Source organism: Leptodactylus fuscus, chromosome 10 (assembly GCF_031893055.1).
Source record: "Leptodactylus fuscus isolate aLepFus1 chromosome 10, aLepFus1.hap2, whole genome shotgun sequence".
NCBI lineage: Eukaryota > Metazoa > Chordata > Amphibia > Anura > Leptodactylidae > Leptodactylus > Leptodactylus fuscus.
The window spans coordinates 58,643,124-58,656,154 of NC_134274.1; the positions used below are offsets into that span (position 1 = coordinate 58,643,124).

Sequence of the window (13,031 nt, forward strand, 5' to 3'; positions counted from 1 at the left end):
TGTACAAATCTGTACAAGGCAATGGTTTCTTAGTGTACAACAGAAGGTACCTGGTCAGGAAGAAATATCCTCAAATTGAAGACTATATTTAATGCAACAGGCACACATCCAAGACTCGCCAGCTCGGAAAACAGTGAAAGAGACCACAAACTGAAAACAGATAGGGTGAACTCAACAAGGGAGTCTGAGAGGATGATGAGCTAAGTAAACAATGAGATACTGTCAAAGAAAAAGACAGGGGAGTAGAAGCAAATAAGAGCTGGGAGGGAAAGGAGGCGAAGGAGTCTATAGTGCCCTTAAAAGCAGCACAAACATCTTCAGTGTACCGGAGTGGTAGAGGGAGACAAAGAACAGGGTGTTACATATAGAGGCCTTTCATAAGTAAAGTCTGTATACGTTTAGATCCACAGAGTACTAAGTGAAGGAGGAAATCAGTTCGGAGGCAATGGCCATTAACGTTTCACATAGCTCTGTCTATACCTTAGAGGAATCATTCTATGTACTTGTATAGTGATTTTTTGAGGGGACGGTGCAGCTTCAGCATATAATGAAACTTCCATTCTGGGGTAACTTTTTCCCTTTAGGGAGACCACCATGTAGGCTTGAAGGGGTTGTCTTGACCCGCAGCAATCATAAGAATGGAGGGCCCAAAGGTCCACCTGAAGCCTCCTTGTAAATGAAGCGTCAGTGCACTTCCATTGCCAGATTCTCAGGCAGTCTGATAGAAATGCATTGAATGCCAGTCATGTAAGCGCACTGCTGCTGCATTCACGGAGAGGCTTCAGGGGAACTTTTGAGCCACCATTCTCATGAAATCTTACTTCGTGGATAGGGAATAAGTGTCTGTAATGGCACAACCCCTTTGAGAAATCTTACAAAACCATGTAGAGCTCCTGTGGGAAAATGGTATACATTAAATACACCTTACAAAAAAGAAGCTGCATATCTATTGCCACCTATTGGAAGGTAGCAATGCTACAAAAGCAATGTCCGACAGGCCTTGCTAGCCACCTAGGCTACAAGCCAAAGCATAAACTCAGCTTCAGACAGTACACAGCTCAGAACTGATGAAGAGCAGTCACCCTGAAAAGCTGTCTGCAGATGAGGGTCTAGTTTGACAACCATTATAACATGTGCGGTGTAGATTTATTTTGGATTTGGGTGTGAGCAGGACACTGACCAATCTGACCAGAGCACGTATTCTGACTGGCAGTGTTGTCAGACTAACGGTCCTTACTACAGATGAACGAGTACTGTTCGGATCAGCCGATCCGAACAGCACGCACCATAGAAATGAATGGATGCACCTGGTACTTCCGCTTTGATGGCGGCCGGCCGCTTAACCCCCCGTGTAACGGCTACGTCCATTCATTTCTATGCGAGCATGCTGTTCAGATCGGCTGATCCGAACAGTACTCGCTCATCTCTAGTCCTTACGAATGAAGTTCTTCAATCACGGCAGAACATGAAAAGTCACCAAAGTGCAAGAGTAGCGTAACTCAGTGTGTGAACAAATAGCTGCAGCATCACTAACCTTTCTGATCCATCTTTCATCTGGACCTTGGCATACAAGACATCCACCATTGCTGGATCATCATTCATATATTCTACTCCACATACTTCCACTTCCATAGGCTTCCCAGCAGCAATTTTGCTTAAGAAACAGAAAATATCAGTGAATGTTTAGTTAATGCAAAAGATACAAATACAAAAATACCAAAGAAACCCGTATTCGGAATCATATTGAAATGCCACTTGACTCTATTCCTCAAAAGTAAAACTCAAATTATTTTTTATGCTATTCCCTAGGCACAGGACAGGTGATCAGTATATAATCTTTTGCATATGAATGAATCATGGGAAATGTAGTTTGTCGGCAGATTCACTGCATGCAAAGAACAATCATGCTAGGGACAACAAGTAAAATAAAGCCAAGCAAATTGTGCACAAGAGAGTAGTGACTATTTAGCATTGCTATGGATGTCTTTGCAGATAATTTTTGGAAGCTGGATAACCTCTTTAAAGGGATTCTATCATTAAAATTGTATATTTTTCTGCCTACCAAGTCGGAATAGCCTTAAGAAAGGCTATTCTTCTCCTACCGTTAACCCCTTAGAGACACAGCCCAAAAGTGACTTAAGGACCAGGCCTCTTTTTTCAAAACTGACATGAGTCACTTTAAATGTCAATAACTTTGAAATGCTTTAACTTAGACAAGGGATTCTGAGATTGTTTTTTCGTAACACATTGTACTTCATGTCAGTAATTTTCATTGATACTTTCAAACCGCTTCCTGGACATAGCCATTGGATAGATTGGAGTGTTGTGCAAGACATCTGTACTCCAATAATGACGAATTGTAGGTTTTTTCACTATGCCCATATGCAGAATAAGAGCCCAGAAAATCTTAATTTCTGCTGCATTTACTGGGGTCCAGTTCTGGGGCCTGGCATAGGAAGAGGTGGCAATTTGTTCCAAAAATTGTTCGGCGTACAAATTAGTTTTTGGCCACCATAAAATCTTCAAACTCACCAGAGAAAAATATTTTGAAAAAGTCATCATCTCTGAAGCCCTCAGTCTCAATTTGTATTCCTGACTGGGCCACAAAGTCAGGAAGCTGAGGTTCAAAATTTTCTGGAGGTGGGGTCCACATGGGCTCTACAGGACTCTACTAACTCAGCAATTGTTCTGGGGCGCCTCCTTCGGGGTTGCTCATCACTGAAGGAGGAGGAGGAGGAAGAAGAGGAAAAATAAGAGGCCAGTATAGCGTACGTCTCTTCTACTGAAAACCTTCTTTGGGATGATTGGGACTGTTGGGACATTTTTGTGTGTGTGTGGTGTTTTACTTGAGTATATGAAACTTTGTTTCTTGAAACTTTATTATTTACGTGATTACACTGCCCCGTACGCCATTAATTGGTCAATATGCCATGATGCAGGCAGAGTGAACAATTAAAACATCTGGAGGGGGTCGCACCACTACAGCCCCCCCCCCCCTCCCCAAACACTCGACAGAGATTGATGCTACATATAGCACCAATCACTGTCACATTTATCTGTCGGAACAGATCATTGAATCTGCACCGGCGAGCTGTAATTGGTCGATATGAAACAATCGGCCAATTACAGCGATCTACGTGGCGGGGAGGGGGTTAAACCGCCAGATTCACATGAAGAAAGTTGTCAGCTGTCACGGACAGCAACAACCTTCTTACAGTCTCCGTGTCTTGAGACACAGAGACTGTTTATAACCATGATGTTGTATTACCTCATGGTGCGCGAAGTACCTAGCGCCCATGAAGTAATAGTACATCATGGGCCGTTAAGGGGTTAAAAAAGTCTTCTCTGGGCCGCCGTTTGGTAGAAATCCTGGTTTTCATCAGTATGTAAATGAGTTCTCTCGCAGCAAGTGTAAGCAGCCATTTTCTTGTGGACAGCGAACATGCGCAGTTTGAACCAGGCGCCGGAAGAAGACATGAAGAAAGACCGTTCCAGACGAAGATGGAGGCGGCGCTGGAGAGTTCTCTCACAGATTTAGGGAAGCTTCCAGTGCTGTTTGAGCACTGGGGCTCGCCCGCATGCTGCGAGAGAACTCATTTGCCCAGCACATGTATTAGCACCCAAATGGTATGTTCACACGGCAGAAAATGGATTCTGCGTGTGAATATACCGCGCAGCCGAGATGCAGTGCAATGGCATTCTGCTCAGGCCTAATCGGGAGAGAGTCACGTGCCGCAGACACCGCAGCTGAGTCCGTCGCGGAATCCATAGCAAGATAGGGCATGTCGCTTCTTTTTTCCACTACTAGCTAGCGGAAAAAAGAAGCGAGTGGCTCCTATTGAAATCAATGGGAGCCGTTTTTTTGGAAGCAGATTTTGAGGCGGATTCCGCGTCAAAGTCCAATGACAAAAAACTGTGTGTGAACAGACCCTCAAAAGGGTTTTCTAGGACTTTTTGATTGATGATCTTTCCTTAGTACAGTTTATTAAATGACAACCAACAAAAGTCCAACACCAAAGACCCCTTGCGGGTCAGTAGTCTGAAGCAGTAGTGGCACTCCCTAAGCACCGCATCCACTTCACAGGCCATGTGACATCTCATCAGTTACATAGGATGAGCATAGCTTATTCCCATTCAAATGAATGGGGCTGAGCTGCAATAAACACAGCCATTGTACACATGTACAGCACTGTGCTTGGTAAATACTGAAGAGGATCTGTTGTCCATTTTTCCATACTTCTGGCTAAGCAACAAACAAGACGAAGTAAAAACACAGATATGTATGTAGCAGAAGTACTTACTCCAAAAACTCCTCTTTGCAGTTCTGTAAAAGTTGACAAGCCTGAGTCACTTCACTCTCATTAAGTAAAACCAAGGTCCCAATTGTCAGATGGAGCTTTGCAGGGTTTTGGAAAATGGAGCTTTCTATTCCATGATCCTATTCAAAAAATAAGTAACAGAACACAGTGCTATATGTATTGTAAGTGGCATTGCTTTCAATAACATTGTTTCATGCGCAGCCAGTTCTTGGTATAATATCTGTATTACAGTGTAGCACATTTACATTCTTCATTAGGCACAGCAAGAAAGGCAGTTTTGTAGATGGCACTGCTGACAACGCCACTTTACTTTTTAATGGACAGAATGTGACAGGTACTTAGAACACTACACGTGATCTGTATATGCTAAAAGTAGAGGAATCAAACTATGTTTCTTTATGTAAACTTCTGTCTTTCAACTTTATATATTTCTGCTCTAGACACAGTAGTTGGATCCAAAAAATGTAACTATTCTCCAAGGCTGCACGCCAAGGACCTTCATCGCCAGCCAATTATATGAAATAACACTTCAAGGCTTTACCTGTTTACCTTCTTCAATTATTAAAAGGACAAACAGGAAGTCATCTATATGGCCGAAGCCTACCATTACAGCTTGGTTTCCTGGCTCGTACCATAATCTCTCTGCAAGTCATTGATGAAAATCCAATAATACATGCTCTTCATTGTGTTTCACATGGATGTATGGGATGTAATACAAGTGACATAAAAACAATATCCCATAAAGAGATAGTAAACTCTAAATAAAACTCCCTCTATAAACTTAGACATCTTTACAGCATCTACCTACTGAGAGCAATTTGCACGGACGGACGAAATATGCTATCAGAATGGAAAGATTTGCTCTTATAAATACCGTGATACAGTATTCATGGCAAGTCTACAGATCGCAAATGTAATAATATACATTTCACAGGCCTGTGAACCATTCTGTGCAGCCCTTCACAGAAAAGCAGGGCATAGTGTCTGTCCCCAAAGGTTGCCCGAATATTAAAGAAGCGCCAGTGGAGAGACAAGGATCCAATATGGCAGCACCAAATATTCCTTGATCAATAAGAGATAAACAACAAGACCTCCTCTTGGGTAGATTAACCACCATGCTGTGGGAAATAAGGAATGAGCAAGCTGAATTTCAACGTGCTTGGTGTTTTTGTTCCCAGGGATAATATACCATCAAAGAAGACTAGCAGCAGATTTGGCTGTCCATAGACATTAGAGGTCTAGTCATATCTATCTATCCATCTATCATGGGTACAGCTGCTAGGGGTTAATTCACTCCACTCACCCTTCACTCAGGCTGCAAATTTAGCGTAAATCACACCCCAACACAGTCCAGGCACAGCAGATACATACTGCCACTACTACTAACCTTGATAGATTTAGTAGGAACCCCAATCACTAGAGATGAGTGAACACTGTTCGGATCAGCCGATCCGAACCGCACGCTCCCATAGAAATGAATGGAAGCACCTGTGACGCCGGCCGGCCGCTGGCAAAGTCGCTGGCAAAGTCTAAGTAAAAGGTGAAAAAAGAAAAAAAAAAAAAAAAACAGCAAAACCTTGTGAACTACAGTCCTTTTGTTTCCATGGAGCTTAAAGGATCTCAGATGAGAGGGTCAACTTAAAGGGGTTATCCAGGTTAAAATTTTATTTTTTGAATTAGGCCATGGGGAGGAGAGAAAATAAAAATAAAAACCATATTTACCTGTGCCCGTTGCACCGATGCCTTCTAGCATGGTCCGGTCCTGCACTGTACTACCTGTGACATCCCTGGGTCCCTTTCCTCCAGGCACGTGTTCGCTGAGGCCAATCAGCGGCCAAAGGAAGGGAGGCGGGGACGTCACAGCCAGCGAGGACTTCCACCGCAAGGTCGGGCACCAAGACAATATGCTCATAAACAAAACATCACCACAGATGAATACACATAAATAATAATCACTAATAATATCTACACACAGAAGGTTTTTCCATTGCAAAATCATTTACAAAATGAGGTTTAATGTATGACAAGGAGTTAACATTTACCAATGTGTCTTAGGTAGCAAACATAAAATCTTGAAAGCAAATGTATTAATGCTCAGCATATAATAAATCCATACAAAAAAGTGACTGCTACGGCTTACCTAATGCTGGGTACATAACCTTCAGCTTCCAAATGTTTTCTTGAACATAAGAGTAGTGCACAATGAAGGCTGAAATAATAGCTAAACACTAATGTAGCAGAGAATAGAAGCCGCGAGTTAATTGTCTCTAATACAGACCTACATTTGTGAGCTGCCACAGAACAGGGTCAAGATTGTGTTTCTGCCAAACTAGAAACACAAAAAATGTAGGCTGCATTATTACACGCCGAAGGACCTTTTTATCTGAATATACAATTTGTTAAGCGTTTCAATGCTAACAGTTTAGGCGTGTGAAAGGTGACTATTATTTCCTCCAGGTTGATATTATGTTGGTAATATAGTGCGGCAGGACGATGCCTGGCAGTCTGTAGGAAGTCGAGCACAACAGGCTCAATTCAATGGATGACCAAATGACTTCAGAACCAAGTCCCACTGTGACCAAGATCCCTACTTTCTCACCCCCTCTTTTAAAATATATTCCTACTGAAAGGCATTGTAGATGGCATTTTAATAAATTTATTTTGGAATATATCTTGCTCTTTTATGAAATACCCTTCTTTAGATTCCTTGTAATATTCTTGATCTTACAGTAAACGTTCCAATCACACACTTATCTCCTGCGCCACAGCATTGTCTGATCTAAATCTCAATGTGGGACAACTATAAGGAAACTATTGCAGCTCAAATCATTTTTTTTCTTCAATTCTAAATTTCATTAAGGTTTTGATCAAATACAATGTAAAACATAAATCATTAAAAAAAAAAAATAGATACCGTATATACTTGAGTAAAAGCAGAGTTTTTCAGCACAGTTTTTGTGCTGAAAAAGTCCGCCTCGGTTTATACTCGGGTCGTTACGGTAATTCAGCAATATCATAGTTACAGACCCGGTATCCGGACCTGGTATACAGAGACCGGGACGGGTGTTGGGCCACAGCATCGCCACGCTCATAGTAAAACTGCAGAAGTACTGGGAAAACTTATTGACTCGAGTATAAGCCTAGGGGGGAAATGCAGCAGCTACAGTACTGGCACTGATAGCTCTTCACCGGGAAAGTTGATAGTGCGCTGAATTCAGCGCACTGTTGGCTTTCTGGCGGTGTATTACACCGCATGTACCCCGGAAGCTGAAAGGTCCTCTTTAAAAACAGCTCCATATCAGCAGCGTAGACTCAGCCTACAATTTATTTAAGTCTCACATGAAAGATCTTGCACAGCATTATTTCTTTTCTATGCATTAAAAAAAACAAAAAAAAAAAACTGTTAGACAGGGAAGCCAAGAGATGGGTGAAAACAAAGTCTAGGGCTAGGTTCACACTAGTTGGACAGCCCATCTGCTTAAGCACAGACGGACCCTATAGAGGACATACGAGACTTTTCTCAATCGATTTTTGGCAGAATCTGCGGTAGAGTGTCCTATGGAGAATCCAATCCAGAAGTGAACCTAGCCTATGCCTTTTCTTCATATAAAAAGACTCATGGGAAAAGGCTGTATTTAACTATTTAGTAGAAGCAAACAAGACTGTAGGTTTGATGCTCTTTAAAATATGGAAAGATAAAGCATATCTGCAATTATAAAACAACTTTGCATAAATGAATAGTACAAGTGAATATAAGAAACGTCATAATATATGTTAATAAAAAATCTCAGCTCACACACAGAACTATGGGGAGGGAGGCTGTTAATTGCTTTATTGCTGTGCACCCATAGCCTGTTACTTTGCAATATAGCTGTGTTATGACTTAGGGCTCGTTCACATCTGTGCCCGTTCTCCGTTCTGCAGGTTTCCATTTCCTGCACAGAACAGAGGCAGGAGACAGAAACCTGCAGGACTCTTTCATGCCCATTCATTTGAATGGGTTTGAAAGATGTCCAGCCGTGAGCGGCGGTGAGCGTTTTATGCTCTCCACCGCGAAACCGTTTTTTTTAAATCGGACACAGAGTTGGACATGCAGTACTCTTTTTAAAATCGGACACAGAGTACTGCATGTCTGACTCTTTGTCCAATTTTTTTTTTAAAACGGTTTCGCGGCAGAGAGCATAAAACGCTCACCGCCGCTCACTGCATGCAGAAGACAGAAAGCTGAGAACGGAGACCCGAACGCTAGTGTGAACCTCGCGTTACAGAGTAGCAGAGCATAGCAGCTACACAGTCATCTGTATGCGGTTTCCAGCAGCCTCCTCCCCTCTCCATACACTTGTATGTAAAAAGTAACATCTCGAAATATGGAGGAGGAAACAAATTTCTCAAAACAACATATATTACAAAGTTTCTTATATTCACATGTGCAATTCATTTATGAAAAGTTGCTTTATAATTGGAGGTACATTTTAAAAGAGTGTAGTAATTGCCCTTTTATACAAACACCGGTCAAATGTAGATCCTATATACAATTTACACGCCTAGATTTGTAAGTAGAGTAGCTGAATAATGCTATACCAAAGGACCCATTCTTAACTGAGGAACTGGGAACTGAGATAGCAGTACCTTTCCCAGCTGCTACACAGTATACAGAGCTGTTCTAGTTCTGGTAGACTGTAGCTGCTGCAAACAACTGATCAGTGGGGGTGCCATGGTTCAGGCCCCTGCCTACCTGCGACAGATAATACAGTCCTATGAAAAAGTTTGGGCACCCCTATTAATCTTAATCATTTTTAGTTCTAAATATTTTGGTATTTGCAACAGCCATTTCAGTTTGATATATCTAATAACTGATGGATACGGTAATATTTCAGGAATGAAATGAGGTTTATTGTACTAACAGAAAATGAGCAATATGCATTAAACCAAAATTTGACCGGTGCAAAAGTATGGGCACCTCAACAGAAAAGTGACATTAATATTTAGTACATTCTCCTTTTGCAAAGATAACAGCCTCTAGTCGCTTCCTGTAGCTTTTAATCAGTTCCTGGATCCTGGATAAAGGTATTTTGGACAAACAATTCAAGTTCAGTTAAGTTAGATGGTCGCCGAGCATGGACAGCCCGCTTCAAATCATCCCACAGATGTTCAATGATATTCAGGTCTGGGGACTGGGATGGCCATTCCAGAACATTGTAATTGTTCCTCTGCATGAATGCCTGAGGATTTGGAGCAGTGTTTTGGATCATTGTCTTGCTGAAATATCCATCCCCGGCGTAACTTCAACTTCGTCACTGATTCTTGAACATTATTCTCAAGAATCTGCTGATACTGAGTGGAATCCATGCGACCCTCAACTTTAACAAGATTCCCGATGCCGACATTGGCCACACAGCCCCAAAGCATGAAGGAACCTCCACCAAATTTTACAGTGGGTAGCATGTGTTTTTCTTGGAATGCTGTTTCTTTTTGGACGCCATGCATAACGCCTTTTTTTATAACCAAACAACTCAATTTTTGTTTCCAAAATGAAGCTGCCTTGTCCAAATGTGCTTTTGCATACCTCAGGCAACTCTATTTGTGGCGTACGTGCAGAAACAGCTTCTTTCTCATCACTCTCCCATACAGCTTCTATTTGTGCAAAGTGCGCTGTATAGTTGACCGATGCACAGTGACACCATCTGCAGCAAGATGATGCTGCAGCTCTTTGGAGGTGGTCTGTGGATTGTCCTTGACTGTTCTCACCATTCTTCTTCTCTGCCTTTCTGATATTTTTCTTGGCCTGCCACTTCTGGGCTTAACAAGAACTGTCCCTGTGGTCTTCCATTTCCTTACTATGTTCCTCACAGTGGAAACTGACAGGTTAAATCTCTGAGACAACTTTTCGTATCCTTCCCCTGAACAACTATGTTGAACAATCTTTGTTTTCAGATCATTTGAGAGCGGGCTGTCCATGTTCGGCGACCATCAAACTGAACTGAACTTGAATTGTTTTGTAGAAAGAAATGGTCCAAAATACCTTCATCCAGGATCCAGGAACTGATTAAAAGCTACAGGAAGCGACTAGAGGCAAAAGGAGGATCTACTAAATATTAATGTCACTTTTCTGTTGAGGTGCCCATATTTTTGCACCGGTCAAATTTTGGTTTAATGCATATTGCGCATTTTCTGTTAGTACAATAAACCTCATTTCAATCCTGAAATATTACTGTGTCCATCAATTATTAGATATATCAAACTGAAATGGCTGTTGCAAACACCAAAATATTTAGAACTAAAAATGATTAAGATTAATAGGGGTGCCCAAACTTTTTCATAGGACTGTATATCCTAAGGATACGTCATCAATACTAGAGTGCTCTGGAAAATGAAAGCCGAGCTTAGATTTTTTTTTTCTACTGGCAACAAAAGCAGTCTTATTATTAGACAGTTTTAATCAATGAGTCTCGAATGTTGTGTCACATGACACATTGCCTAACATAAAGCATATGACAGTGTTATGGTCATTTGCTACTTAATTATATAATTACTGTGCAGATGTATAGGTATAATCTAAAGGAAATTATCCCCCTATAAACACCCTGTACAGATCATGAATAACTGTCCACGCCATTGGAACAACGGTGTACTGCAGTGCTCTCAAAGGAGTCTCTGATGCGTGACCCCAATTACAATAGATGCTGTATCTCTGAAGCCGACACTGCATTGCAAGACACTGTTCGGAAGGAAATCGGTCTTCAAAGTGTATTAAATCATTTACTGTTACACTGTACCGCAGCCTTCTGTCTTTCCTTTTTGTTTCCACTTTGATTGGCTTTCCCATCAACAATATTCAAAGCAGATGAAAGCTGTGCTGTGGTCTGGGATATCTTTTATCTTCTATTAATATGGAAATTGAAGAAGTCTACCGATTCCATGACAATAAATGACAGAGAAATGAGTTTCCAAAAAGAAGCAAACAGAAGGACCAGCTCTGCAAGGCAAAGCGGCGGCTGCCTGCCTGTTGATTTCCTGCGCATATCTAATCTGGAACAGATATTGAAGTCAATTTAGATGAAAAACAATGCAGATAGGCATGCTACTCTATTGTATTCTTCTCAGCTCGGCTTGATGATGATTCTCTTTCCATCTCATCTGTATCGTCTGCTCAGCTATGATTACTATCAGTGGCAACCTGTGAAATTAATAGATTCTTCTTTTTTAGGAAATTTACAGCTTTACATTTTTTGCTATGCTGCAGGCTCTCTATTCACACCCAAATCCCCAACCTATTTTCTTAATATATGCAACAGTTATTATACTAATACCCAAGGCAAAAACTGGAAGTGCAGGGTAGACATTTTTCATGTCGAAACAATAGTCAACTATGCTTTAAAGAGGCAATAACAACATATCCAAAGGTAGGTGATAACAGTCCTATCACTGCAGCTCACACCATTGGGACCTCTCCCAAATAACACTGTGTCACGGGCTGTGTGTCTGCTTAGGAATTTCTTATAGTAAGGCTGGTCTTACACGCCCGTAGTTTAAGACCGCAAATGGTCCGCAATTGCGGGCCCACTGTTTTCTATGCGGCCTCTTACAACACCGTAGATTTTGTCCGTGGTGTGGCATGCCGAAACCGTGGTCTGGACAGTATACCGCATGTCCGTAATGGCCGTGTTTTTACGGCACGGACTGTCCAATACAAGTCTATGGGCGCGTGCAGTTATGCGGATATACACTGAACACACATCAGTGTATATCCGCAATTGCGGATGACAACATGTGTGTTTTGTGATGTGTTTTGTTTTTTGCGGATCTGCATAATACTGATACACACAGAACGTTGCGGATGCACTTTGCGGTTGGACATCTGCGGAATTAGTTTTTAGAGTGAAATTTGTGTTGTGGATCCGCAAATTGTGGACCACAAAAGCCATTACGGTCAAGTAAGACCAGCCGGCTGGTCTTACACGACCATATTTTTACACCGCAAATGGTCCGCAATTGCGGGTTTAAAATTGCGGACCATTTACGGTACCATAGTTTTGTATGAGGCCTCTTACACGACCGTAGAATTTGTCAGTGCTGTGGCGCGCCGCAACCGTGGTGCGGACAGTATACCGCATGTCCGTAATGGCCGTGCTTTTACGGCAGGGCACGGAAGGTCCAATAGAAGTCTATGGGCGCGTGCATTTTTGCTGATATACACTTAACATACATCAATGTATATCCGCAATTGCGGATGTCAACATGTGGGTTTTGTGTTTTGCGGATCTGCATACTACTGATACACATGGAATGTTGCGTATGCACTTTGCGGATGTCTGCGGAATTAATTTTTAAAGTGCATTTTGTGCTTGCGGATCCGCAAATTTCAGACCGCAAAAACACTACGGTCGTGTAAGACCAGCCTTAAGGTTATGTCTAGGAAGCCCTGTGTAATTGGTACAATAATTATAATACCCTGGCTAAAGAGGAAGAACCATTCCTAGATGATAATTCAATTAGTGGTCATCTAATTAGTAAACCAGGGTTCAATACCATTGCAGACAAGTCGGCAAGTCTAAATTTTGATTAATGAAAAAAATGACATCACAGTTGGAAGGTTGCAGGGAGTAGCTTGGTAGTCAGGGGGTCCATAAATGTAATGAAGTTCATGCTTTCAGTAGTCAGATTCTTTGGTGCCTCATCCAATGTGGTCTACCTTCTTATGCTGAAGCTGTC

The 13,031-nt window shown here is 41.8% G+C and overlaps 1 protein-coding gene across 1 annotated transcript in view; it reads right to left on the reverse strand.

Annotated features, from left to right (window-relative positions):
* The window catches only part of ASCC1 (activating signal cointegrator 1 complex subunit 1), a 208,193-nt gene that overhangs the window by 125,378 nt on the left and 69,784 nt on the right, over positions 1-13,031 (reverse strand). The window contains exons 6-7 of the mRNA XM_075258243.1: positions 4,302-4,438; positions 1,535-1,654 (exon numbers count right to left, since the gene is read on the reverse strand). Coding sequence (XP_075114344.1) covers positions 1,535-1,654; positions 4,302-4,438 — 257 coding nt within the window. The remainder of the gene's footprint in view (positions 1-1,534; positions 1,655-4,301; positions 4,439-13,031) is intronic.